Source organism: Lepus europaeus, chromosome 16 (genome assembly GCF_033115175.1).
Source record: "Lepus europaeus isolate LE1 chromosome 16, mLepTim1.pri, whole genome shotgun sequence".
Taxonomy (NCBI): Eukaryota; Metazoa; Chordata; class Mammalia; order Lagomorpha; family Leporidae; genus Lepus; species Lepus europaeus.
In genome coordinates, this window is record NC_084842.1 from 70,787,373 (window position 1) to 70,799,739 (window position 12,367).

Genomic DNA, 12,367 nt, shown 5'->3' on the forward strand with positions numbered 1-12,367 from the left:
CTTATTTGATGGCCGCCAACGGCTGGAGATGGACTAATCTGAAACCAGGAGCCAGGAGCTTCCTCTGGATCTCCCACGCAGGTGCAGGGGCCCAAGGTCTTGGCTCATCTTCCGCTGCTTTCCCAGGTGCATTGGCAGGGAGCTAGATCAGAAGTGGAGCAACTGGGACGAGAACTGGTGCCCACATGGGATGCTGGCGCCGCAGGCAGCAGCTTTACCTGCTCTGCCACAGAGCTGGACCACCCAAAAAAATTTTTTTTAGAGTGTAACAGGGCCCTGAGACCAGAAAGCTTAAGAACCACTGGTCTAAGGAAGACTTCCCCAAAAGTCTTCTGCTGCTAGCTTCAGTCCCAGAAGATAAACTGCGAGAAATGCTGTGATCAACTACACCTGGCCACGCTGTGCCTGTCTTGGAAATCCTCGAATGACAGCTAATACACCTCGTCCCCTTCATTAACTGTTCCCCAAAGGCTCGTGACTGAGCTGCGCCCACTCGAGAGCTTCAGGTATCAGCCTGGGGTGCCCCTGGGCCGCCCAGGCAGGAACAGCAACGCCCCGGGTCAGTCCCCAGGGACAGCACACCTTGCATGCCAGCATCCTGCCACGGGTGGACAGTATAGTCTGAAGTGACGTCTCCGAGCACCTCCAGGCAGCTGGGCAGGACGCTCAGCCCCTTTCTCTCTGCAGGGAGGCAGGCCAGGCCAGGCTCTGGTCCAGCCAAGACGGCTGGTGGAGGCCCTGTGGTTTTGTTCCACAGAGCGCAGGCGCAGCCGTGTCAGCCCGGCCATGCCCCACCGCAGAGGGCGCCGCGCTGGCCACACTCAGAAGCATCGCACTGTGCTGTGTTGACTTCTTGGTGACCCCACCAAAGCAAACACTGGTCAAATGGACCTCCATGAGTCAACTTCCTTTATTGAGCTGCTACCCCTACGTCAATTAAACGTCAGGGAATGCGTACCAGACACGGGGACGTGCTTTGAGGACTATCAATCTCCCCTCGTTTTGGCAGGAACTGTATACCTGAGTCAATTATCTATTAAGAAAACTCTAAGTGCCCAAGAATAAAATTATGCCATCAGCCATTTCATCTAAAGACAGCCTACAGCCATATGCAAGGCACCTTTTCAGAAACATATCATCTAAAAGGGGCTAGAACGAGCAGGAAGGAGGGAGGGAGGGAGGGAGGGAGGGAGGGAGGGAGCCGGGAGTGGGGGAGAGGAATTTCAGTCTCCTCTCAGCAACACCTGGCGAGGGACCTGGTAGAAAATGATTCCACAAACACCTGCCTCACCGAATTGCAAGTTACCTTTAAAATGTTCACTTGTACAAACAGAACACTGCACAAATTTCTAGTCCAGGAGTGTTTCTTGGTACTTAAGAGTTTACCAAAAAATACTTGAAGAGAAAGCTTCATAGACCATTGTGAATTAAAAATAAATCATTTTACTGTATGCATATTTGCGCTCCTGTTAATTCACCGTGGTTTTGACCATGCACTTGTGCATATGCAGCTGAATGGGCTTCGCAGTGACTTAGTTTCCAGTGCAGAGCCGCCTTCCAGGAGCCGTGCGTAAGCGGAACTGGTTATTCCTGAACAGCCCCACGTACCCTGTCCCCAGAGAGCCTTTCCAACATGGACGTTTTCGAAGAGCCCCAGGACGTGGGCCAGCAGGGAGGGTTTTCCGTGCAGTCTCTTATTTGGAAGAAGGCAAAACAGCCGCAGCCCTCCCTGGTTGCTCGTATGCACATCACGGCTCCGTCAGGGGTGAAGGCTGAATAATGAGCAGGCCCCCTCCAAACACAGCTGGGGGAGACGGCTTCATTTTGGGGAAAGGCAAACCGAATCATGGAAACCTGCTAATGGTGTAATTCGCTCCAGGGTTCTTTTGGATGCTCGGTGTTAATCCTTGGGCACAGTCTCTCATTACAAGTCGTCTTATTGATGGCGTTGCACTTGGTTTCTCCAGCTTTCATCCGATAGCCAGGTGATTTATTATGGTCCCTGCCGACTCGAAAGCACGCAGATGTCTACACCCGTAATCAGAGTTGCTGACAGCCTCTCTCATTTCCTGCCAAATGGATCTGACCACACTTTTAACCCTACGGAAAGAAACATGAACAAAAACAGGCCTCATTTTCAAATGTCCTACCACTGCCATCAGCCCCAAACAAACAATACGAGGTCGGGATTGAGCTGGGCAATTTCCATGGGCTGTGAGATGGGTGAACAGGCTGCTGGAGCCCTGCACCGGAATGGCTGGGCAGCCACGAGGGACTCCTAAATGGCTCAGGAGCTGCCCCATACCAGGAAGCTATGGATCTGGCCTAGTTAAAAACAGACAAAAAAGAAAAGAAAAAAAGAACATCGCCACAGACGACAAGAGTTTTTGGTTAATAAGCTGGAAACCTTTTATTTCCGGTCAAGTTGGATCATCTTAAAGGAACTACCCATGCAGTCATTCAGGGAGTTTTCTGAGCCATTGTAGAATGCAGAATCCTGCATCGGTTGAAAGGGTCCACAGCAAATACCACCTCCCCACGAGGGGGTGGGTGAGCGATTAAATGAGCACCTGGCAAGGAAGCCTGAAACAGCTAGTCCCGCCTCACGTCTAATTGCCCACCGTCCCCTGCCCCTGTCCACTTCTCAAAGAGGAGGGAGGCCAATTTGCAAAGCAGTGTTGTGGAGAGAAATTGCAAAATGAAGTCTTGGGTGGCAGCTATAAAATGGCAACTATGTGAAAGAGAGCAAACTCCTACTCCAGTCCCGCCCATGGGCCGTAGAAGAACGGCTACATCATCTGATCTGGCCGTGCCAAGGCGACTGCACAGGACCTTGAAACTCAATCAGTCTGCAGCAGGCTAATTTTTTAAGCTGATAATTTTTTTTTAAAGATTTAATTTATTTGAAAGGCAGAATTAGAGAGAGCGAGAGAGAGTGAGAGAGAGAGATGGAGAATGAGAGAACTTCCATCTGCTCATTCACTCCCCAAATGGCTGCAATGGCCAGGGCTGGGCCAGGCCAAAGCCAGGAGCCAGGATCTTCTTCCAGGTCTCCCAAGTGGGTGGCAGGGGCCCAAGCACTTGCGCCATCTTCAGCTGCTTTCTCAGGCCATTAGCAGGGAGCTGGATCGGAAGTGGAGCAGCCGGGAATCGAACTGGTGCCCATATGGGATGCCGGTGCTACAGTCAGTGGCCTTACTCTGTATACCACAGCGACAGCCCCTAAGCTGATAATTTTGTATGGCCCACAAATGATGCTACAAATATACAAGCAGCCCTCAGCAGGAAAAAGGGTGCCCACCTCTGCTCCAAGTTGCAAGAGTTCTCTCGTCTTCCATGGCACAACACACAAATCACATAACCAATAGCCCAAGTGAGACTTTGTTAGGATTTTTTTTGTTTTAGGTTTACCTGGAGGCTGCACATCTTCTTGAACAATTCCAGCCCGATTTATGGCTTGTTCTTTCTCTGAAAAACACAAGAGAGAAATTGCTCTTTAGAGAGAGGGGAGGGTAAAAATCTTTGTATTTACATGGGCCAATGACATGGGACGATTAGAGAGTAGTATTTATGAGTGCTATTAAATTCAGAGATGCCATTACTCAAAGCTTTTAGGTCGTGGAAGTTGGATCCTAGAATGCAGAAGAGGTTGGGTGTTTTCAACAAACTGAAGGAAGCCATACTTCAGAAGAAAAGCTGCCAACCAACATCTTTTCCCTGTGATCTCAGCATTTTGGAAAGGCAACAAAACAACAGAAAAAGAACAATTCTGGGAGAACTGGTGGGTGTGATATTACAAAGGGGATGCTGAATTGAAGGAATGAACACAATGGACAAGAACACGATGCAGTTGATAATGTCGAAAATTCTCCCCACTGCAGGACCAGACGCACAGCTAAATCTGCCATGTTTTTGATAGGAAATAGAGCAGAAAATTAATCTTTGGGTGGGTGGCTTTGGTTTGGATAATTGAAGCTTCCCTAATTGACTGCAGGTGCTGTGCCAATTAGTAAACGCGTTGTAGCTACAGCGGCTGAGCCAGTCTCTTTGGAGACAGCCCACGGGCAAGGGCCAAGAGAAATTGGGCATTTTATGTCTGTGGGCCTCAAGCACTCCGACGTGTCTTTCTGAGCGGGTTAGAATAAACCCAAGATCTGTGAAAACACAGACTTATTATTTTAAGTAGCTTGAAAAACAAATGGCAGCTCGGTAGGAGAAACGACTTGGAGCCAAAGGATGTTCACTAATAATCGCAGTCATGAAATGTTGTCGTCAGACCTTTGTCTCAACCAGGCTGACAGCGTTGTTCTAAATCCACACTTGGCTCCTGTCCAGTATTAGGCCCAAACTCTTTATTTTGGCTTCTGGATTCTCATAAAGTCACACAAGCACGAAAAGCCCGAGGAACGGGGTTTTGCCAAATCTGACACTTGGTGAACGTGCTTCTCTGGTGATGTGGCACAAAGTCCATCCCAAATGACCCCGCTCACGGCTTCCTCACTGCTAAGTTTTGCTCTGGCACGTAAAAGTCTGGGCAAATGGGGACTATGCAGCTCCTGATGTCCCATTCCAAGAGGGACAGAGAGAAGATGGAGCAGATGAGGCTGATCGCAGACAATGGCCGAGGGTCTCCCTGTCCCTCTAGTCCAAGTCGCAGGTGAACTGCCACCAAGAACCTCAAGGGCCTCCACTGGCCAAAAGACTTTGTTCCCCTGGAGGGGATGAGAGACGGCGTCCGCTGAGTCACAGTTCCCGAGTTCTCATTTCCCAAGATGTTCAAGTCTGGTACACCGAGCCCTACCACCCTGCTGACAGGCAGGCCTCCAAGCCTACGCGCATTTCAAGCCGACTCCCCCGTCTCCCAGGAAGGAAAGAAGCTTTCATTCCCCAGACCTAACAGGTCTGCCCTCTGATATGACGGAAGAGGGGAGTTTTTAAATACAATCCACTGTCAGAGTTCCAGACCTGTAGACTTCAGATCAGACACCTTGGTCCACCAAACACGCTCTCCAACAGGCAGGTACAGCATGGCCAAAGCAGCTGGCAGGCTGCCAAGCGAGCTGACTCTTGGTGGCACGGACAGAATACCTAATTGTGTTCTAACCTCTTATGATGCAATGGGGAACGCGCGAAGAGAAAGGAATCCCTGTCTTCACACTCTTGCTCACTGCTAACGAGCGTGGAGAGAGAGATGGAGGATTTGTTTTAAATAGACCATAATCTTCATAATCCTTGTCCTAATGCAACCACTTCCGCAGTTTGGCTCGGACAGGCAACTCAAACCAGTTTCTACCTAGTGATAACCAGGTATTAGCAACCTATCTGCAGCCACTGGCTCTTTAATCCGTTCACGGTTTACAAAGACGCCAAGGCCAGAGCAGCCTGATGTAGATGCGCGATATGACACAAAGGCACTCTATTCATGACACAACATGGGCGAAAAGGAAGCCAGAAACCACTCTCGGAGGACTTCGCAAGTGCGTGGCAATGAGGGTGCCCACTGGGGAAAGGACAAATGTCTGCAAAGCCCAGAAAAGGGTAGTGGCAGGACCCGGGGGTCTAACTTCGGGAACAAGCTGGGGTAAACTCATGACCGACTTGAGGAGTGCGCATGTCTCAGATGGGGGCGAAAACAAGCAAACCCTCTCAGCAAGTCCCACTCTGCCCCCTGGTGCTAAGGCAGGGGCTGGATTTGCAGTTTTAATTGCGAATCCTTATTCCCAAAGGACAAAGTCTAACATTTAGCTCGGGACACGTGGATATGGGCTGACTGTTGTATGGCAGTACGAGATTCTACCTGATCACTTTGAAGTCTTTGACAATGACAACACAGCCTTGTATCTTAAATGCCGAGTATTTGGAAATAAATTCTGTATGACCTGTTTCGGCATCTAACACTGACAACACCAACCAGGGCAGCAGTCTGTAACCAGGACTGAGGGCGCGCTCCTGCAGGACCAGCAGAGAGGAAGCCAAACTAAAAGAGCAGGTGACAGGCAGTGCAGAAGAGGACCTCTTTCCCCCATCTCCTCCTGCAATGAGTGGTGAAACAGGCAGCTGGGGCTGGCGCTGTGCTACAGCGGGTTAAGCCACCACTTGGGACATTTGCACCTAGCATCAGAGCGCAGGTTCAAGTCCTGGCAGCTCCGCCTCTGACCCAGCTCCCGGCTAATGAACCTGGCAAGCAGCAGATGATGGCTCAAGTGCTTGGGCTTCTGCTACCCATGTGGGAAACCAGGATAGGGTTTCTGGTTCCTATTCTCAGCCTGGCTCAGCCCCAGCTGTTGCAGGCAAACATTCGGGGAATGAACCAGCAGATGGAAGATCTCTGTCTCTCTTTGTCACTCTGCCTTTTAAATGAATTAAAAAACTAAAACCAAAACCAAACCAACCAAACAAACAAAAAAAAACACGCAAAAAGCAACCAGAAGTAATTGGAACAAAGGACAAACTTTGCGTATGGCCCACACATCAGATGACAGTACTGTCTCCATATTAAATGTCCTGGGTTGGTAACAGCATGGTGCGTAGGTAAGGGAATGCCTTTGTTCTCAGGAAACCCAGGCTGAAGTGTTCAGGAGAGAAAGCTCACAGTGTCTCCAACTTACTGCCACGTGATTCAGCAAAGTAACAGGAAGAATTACATTTCCGTGTATATAAAATTACAGATGCATCTATGTTAGTGTGCATATATATTACATGTGGAAAGAAAGCAAAATATGACAAAATGCTAACAACTAGTACATCTAGGTGAAGAATATACAGGAATTCATTGTGCTATTCTTTGATCTCTATCTGAGTGGAAGTTTTCTCAGTAACTGCGGCGCAGCAGGTGAAGCCGCTGCCCGAGATGGCAGCATTTCGGATCAGAGTGCCGGTTTGAGTCCCGGCTGCTCCACTTCCTATCCGGCTCCCAGCTGGTGTGCCTAAGAAAGCAGCGGAAGATGCCCCAAGTGCTTGGGCCGCTGATACCCACATGAGACCCAGATGGAGTTCCAGGCTCCTGGCTTGGGTCTGGCCACACTCTGACACTGTAGTCATTTGAGGAGTTAACCAGTGCATGGAGATCTCTCTCTCTCTCTCTCTCTCTCTCTGAGTCACCCTCTAGCACTCTGCCTTTCAAATAAACAAATTAAAAAAATACTTAGAAAATACAGTTGCATGTCAGTGCTATTGCCTAGACTTTACTCAGCAGCCTTGGGGTAATCCAGAAATGGGAACCAGATGCTCAGGGGGACCAGATGGCTCTGACAGCAGGTGCGACCCTGAGGCCCAGGGAGAGCAAACAGCTGTGACCACAGGTGTGAACTGGCTGCCTGAGGGGGACCAAAGGACTGTAACAGCAGGTGTGAGCCAGAAGCTGAAGGCAACTGGACAACCACAACCACAGGCTGAGGGAGAGACCATGGGATCTGACAGCAAATGGGAACCAAGGCTCTGGGCACCGAAAGGCCACTCAAAGCCCTGGCTGCGCCCAGTGCTAGAAAGCAGCTGTTTCCTCCCCAGAGGTCTGGTTGGATCTGGGCAGCTTTGTGACACCAGGCAGAAAACAAGACTTCAGCCTGAGCATTTCATTCGAGCACAAGGTGAAAGCAAGGAGAAGCAGGTGAACGGGACCCAGGTCCCGACGAGGCAGGACCATTTCCGCACAGGGGTGTCTCGGGACCCTGCCCTGCCTGGGTCCAGCAGCCGGGAGTCGGGGGCAGTGAGGTGGCACAGCCGGCACCAGGCCCAGGCCAGCTGTCCCCCTTCTCCGCGCTGCCTGCCGGGAACACTCCTCGCCGCCCTCACAGCCAAGGCCAGGAGGGCAAGGGGCTGGCGCCCACCAGCAATTACCAGGCGGTGACTTCCGGTAAGTCACCTAAACGAGGGGACTCGGGGAGCTCAATGCGCTGCCAGCAAAACCCTGATTCTGTCTCGCTTTACCAGTCGGCCTCAGAAGGCCACGATGAGAATCCCCGGCTACTTCAGCACACTCACGGCCATCTGCACGCTTCCCAAAAGGCACCGCACCATGACAACAGGATGGAAGCTGAAAAGCCAAGACAGCAGCAAAGCCCCGTCTGGCCGTGCAGAGGCACGGGCGGGTGCACTGCGCGGGTCCTGGAGCCCTGTCCCCTGTCCCCACGGACAGCTGCCCTCCTCGGGCTGGCTGCAGGGCGCCAGTCTGGAGGCGACCTGGTGCTGCACCCAGCAGTGAAGTCTTGCTGAGCGAAGCAGAGAGCTGAAGGTCACGCTGAGGCCCCACTCACAGCCGCCTCCAGCCTCGGCAGGTGGAAGAGGCGCCCTTTCTTCAGCCCAGGGCTCCCTCCCCTACCTGAGCACGTGGCTCCGCGCCACCTCCCGCTCTGGGCACCTCATCACTCGGCACCTTTCTCGCCCCTGCCAGCCAAGACCAAACACTCTCCCTGGGTCTGCTGCAAACAGCACTTGGCCACTCTCCTCTCTGCGCAGCCAAAAGTCTTTACACGGTGCATTTACTAAACCGGCTGTGCGCTCTCCAATCTACCGCAGTCCGCCTGAATGGAGGGGAGCAGCTTAACAGCCCTGACCCCGAATTCTCACCTTTTCACTAAGCCCATGGGCATTTTCACTTCTTACCTTGCTTACCTGGCCCTGCTGGCCACACCCCTTTTCCTGAAGCCCAGTCTTGGGGCTTGGGCCTGCACCCTTCCCCCCACTTCCACCCATCTCTGCAGCCACCCCGTCTCCCTAGAGGGTCCCCCCCACATGGCAGGGGCCCCCCCTTCTCCAGCTCCCCACCCTGGGGCTCCAGGCTCAGCTCCAAAGCGCCAATTCTACCGCCTATGGGAAATGGCCGAGAGCACCTCCCTGACCCTCAGTCTGTCGGAGACAGAACCACCCCCTGGCTTCCCCTCCCAAGCTGTGTAATCAGTGGCCACCTGCAGCTCCTTCTCTCCAGCTATTCAGAGTCAGAGGGCTGGATGCCCTCCTCGTCCCGCCCTCCTGACCCCTGGGGCATTTGCTTCTGCAATATGCCTCCCCACGAAGTCACCTCCTCTCCCTGGTCCTGTAACCACTGAGGACGTCACCTCTCCCCGGGGAGGCAGGCCCCACAGCTTCCTGCACAAGACCCTTCCCCTACCTCCTTCATGCACAGCCAGGGCTGCCTGTACGCAGGGAATCCGGTCCCCTGAGCTCCTTGCTAAAACACTTCCCGGCTCATCCCCCGGCTGGCCTCGCAGGCCAGCAGAGGGTAATGAAGTATTTAATCAGACAAAGAGGGCTGATCACACGCCGTGAACAACGGAGCGGCTCCGGGCTCTCCAGCAGGCTCAGCGGAGGAGCTGCCGTGCTGCCCAGGTGCCCACAAATGACATCCAAGTTTCCTGGCTGCAGGTTCCCACCCAAGAAGTATTCACAGATGCACACCAGAAAGGAGCACAGGCTAGGACAAGCGCAGCCAAAGTCACCGAGCGTCTGCTTTGGTCAGGGACACCCAGCACCTACCAGGGCCAGGTATGAACAGCTGCTAAAATCCAAGTTAAAAAAAAGAAAGAGAAAGCAACAAAGCCAGCTAAACACATGCTAGTTGAATGCACTGAAATGAACTGACTTCCACCCACACAGCAAGTTCCTATAACCTGGTCACCAGCGCCCAGTGAGGTGCCGGGGCAGCTAGCTGTCGGTCTGTCCACCTGCTTAAATCTCACCCTCCCCCCACCCCCCTTGCCTTGTGGTTCCTTATTTTTCCAATGCTTTTGTGGACCGCCTAACAAAACTTGACGAGGTGTTTTCACACCCATTACCTTATTTAAGTCGTCCAGAGGCCCCGTAAATTCAGCTCCATAGATTCCTCTGCTCCACATGGGGAGACAGGCAGAGCTCCGAGCAGTTTGGGGGCCCTCGTCTAGGAGGGCATTGAGGCCCTGGCCTGCCTCTCTCCCTCTCCCCGCTGCCATAGAGGGGTGGGGACGCTGCGCCACAGCTTAAGGACCAATGGCACCGGTTCAAAGTCCAGTTCTGTGCACCCTTGTGCCAGTTATATCTCAGTGTGTCCACATGAAAAACGGCGATGATCATACAGCAGCTCCCACAAAGGGCTGCTGCGATCTATGAGATGGGTTCATATACAAGTACGTGAACTTAGAAGCACACCAGACACACAGTAAACTTTCACCAAAGATTCGCTGTGTCGCATTGGCTGTTTAAAGACTCAGCCATGACTGCCGGAGCAGAGTTGACATTTATCAAAACTGACAAGTGGGCAGGCCTGAGCTGCCTTCTGCTGAGAGGTGCAGATACCCTAGTCATTAACCGTGCAGATACATTAGTCGCTAAATGTCCCCCTAAGAGGCCTGATGCGTCTGTCTCCAGACTCGGGCAACCAAAGATCCTGCAGTGGAGGCCCGTGGCACAAACCTTCCCTTCGATCCGCTGAGCAGTTTCTCCAGCAGGCGCCCCTCGCAGTGGACTGACCTGCACGCTGCACAGTCCGGCAGCTCCCCCGGCCTCGAGCCACCAGGGGCCAGCAGCCCCCTCCAGGTGATAGGGGAAGACCATCTCCAGACACAGCCCGGTGCCCCGTGGGGAGCACAGCGCCCCCAGCGGAGAACCGCTGCTACAGGCTTCACAACTTCTGTCTTGGCACCCAAGGCAGTGCACGGTCCCCAGGTCAACTCCAGGGGCTGCCAGACAGCAGCCCGAGACAGGGAACCCCTAGAGGAGGGGTGACGGGGCTGGATCACGCAGGGATCCACGCCGCCACCGGGCACCCCACGCCCGCTGCACGCAGACCGGCCGGAAGGTGGGGTGCACAGAGGCCTATGCGGTCATGGCTGATGGAAAGCAGCGACAAGGAAACCCGGGTGTGTGCTTAAAACACGCTGCCTCCAGAAACCAAATGCCGCGGCATCTGGAATGGGCAGGGAGCTTACATAGAGCTTCCGCCTCCCGGTCACCAAGCTCTTAGCCTCCCCTGCCGCTGTCAAGGGGCAGGGCTGGCCCTCCTCCAGCCCTGAGATGACTCAGGGTTCCTGGAGAACCAAACGAGCCTCTAATGCCCCCTACTTCCTGTGACAGAGGGCTTCAGACGCACCCTAGAGCTCTTCCTCGCCCAGGCGCGGGCCTCGTTTTAGGATGATGGCACCTGACTGATTAAGGAGGAAAATTACTCCCAGGGTATCACCATGCTCATGTGAGCGACAGGTGCAAACAAAGGCACCTGGCAGAACGAGGATAAACTCCAAAACCCGGCTTAGCAGTGTAGGTTTCAAGTGTCTCGGCGCAAAGGCGTGGATGGGGAGCGGGTGGAAATGAAGCCCTTTCGGTCCAGGGTGAGCAGGGCGCCGCCTGCCTCTCCCTGCATCACCATCCCCGGCACGGGTGCACGCAGGGGCCCGGCCACTCGCTCGCGGCCGCTGTGTGACCTCGGGCCAGCTACACGGCCTCGCCATCCGTGATCAGGGAGTGTGTCTACCCCAGGTGAGGTCGTGCAAGGGGGAGCCCCACACACGCCCGGAGCTCGGTGGGGCATCGCAGTGCTAGCCGCGTCAGCCGCCCACGTGCACACACGGAGGGGCCGAGGCCTGGGCGCTTGTCCGCGGCCACACAGCGGCACTCGAACCCGGCTCTTTCCTCCGCACCACGTGGAACCGACGGGGGCGACGGGGCGATCGCTGGGGCCAGGCCGCGGCGCGGGGTCAGAGGTCACTCACGGTACTCCTCCAGCCTCATTAGGGGCCGGAAGTAGATGGGGTAAAAGGCGGCGCCGACCAGGGAGACGAAGCCGCCGAAAATGAGCGCGGTGCGCAGGTTGCGGGACATGGCGCCCGGCTTAGGGCTACCCCGACCCGCCGAGCGCCCAGCGCTCTCGGAAACCTTGCTCCCGCCTGGCCGGGACGCGACCCCGCCCGGAAGAGGCGGAGCGGCTTTCGCTTCCGGGCCTTGGAGGCGGGACTGCTGTGGAGGCGGGGCAGGAGGCGGGTCCTGGGGCGGAGCGAGGGCGGGGGGCACGCCTAGGGGCGGGGCCTCGAGCGGATCTGGGGGCGGAGCCTAGGGCCTGCGGGTCCCCCGCCCTCGCCGCGCTGAGGAGCTGCACCTGCGGGACTCCGGCGGCCGGTTGCGGGCGGAGCTTTTGACAGGTTCTACCCGCACCCCTCCCTGCCCTTGGCCTGGTTGTTGCCGCCGCCGCTCAATCGCCGCCTGCAGCCCTCCTTGGCCAGCGGCGCTGTCTCGTCCTGCCGCACCCGTCTCACGTTCGGTGACTGCCGTGCGGAGAGCCGGCCGGCGGCGAGGGGGGGGGCTCTGCACGGGGCCTCCGGCCCCGGGAGGGCGGTCTGCCGCAGGGGAGACAGGCGTCCGGGGCGGCCCGGAGCGCCTGATACTAAGCGTCCGCGCTCAGTGC

At 54.9% G+C, this 12,367-nt stretch overlaps 1 protein-coding gene across 1 annotated transcript; it reads right to left on the bottom strand.

Annotated features, from left to right (window-relative positions):
- Nucleotides 1–1,192: 1,192 nt before the first annotated feature.
- Nucleotides 1,193–11,868, bottom strand: SMIM20 (small integral membrane protein 20). The gene is made up of 3 exons (XM_062213830.1): nucleotides 11,679–11,868; nucleotides 3,412–3,468; nucleotides 1,193–2,100 (listed from the first exon to the last, which is right to left on the bottom strand). Exons 1-3 carry the CDS (start codon nucleotides 11,785–11,787, stop codon nucleotides 2,063–2,065), a joined length of 204 nt encoding a protein of 67 aa, XP_062069814.1. The 5' UTR covers nucleotides 11,788–11,868; the 3' UTR covers nucleotides 1,193–2,062.
- Between the last annotated feature and the right edge of the window lie 499 nt (nucleotides 11,869–12,367).

What these genes read in the sequence shown, in the direction of transcription:
- SMIM20 (XM_062213830.1), bottom strand. Translation starts at nt 11,787, where the DNA reads ATGTCCCGCAACCTGCGCACCGCGCTCATTTTCGGCGGCTTCGTCTCC. An exon ending in AATGAGGCTGGAGGAGTACC is followed by an intron (nt 3,469 to 11,678) that starts GTGAGTGACCTC and finishes TGTGTTTTTCAG; the next exon opens with AGAAAGAACAAGCCATAAAT. An exon ending in AGAAGATGTGCAGCCTCCAG is followed by an intron (nt 2,101 to 3,411) that starts GTAAACCTAAAA and finishes TTCTTTCCGTAG; the next exon opens with GGTTAAAAGTGTGGTCAGAT.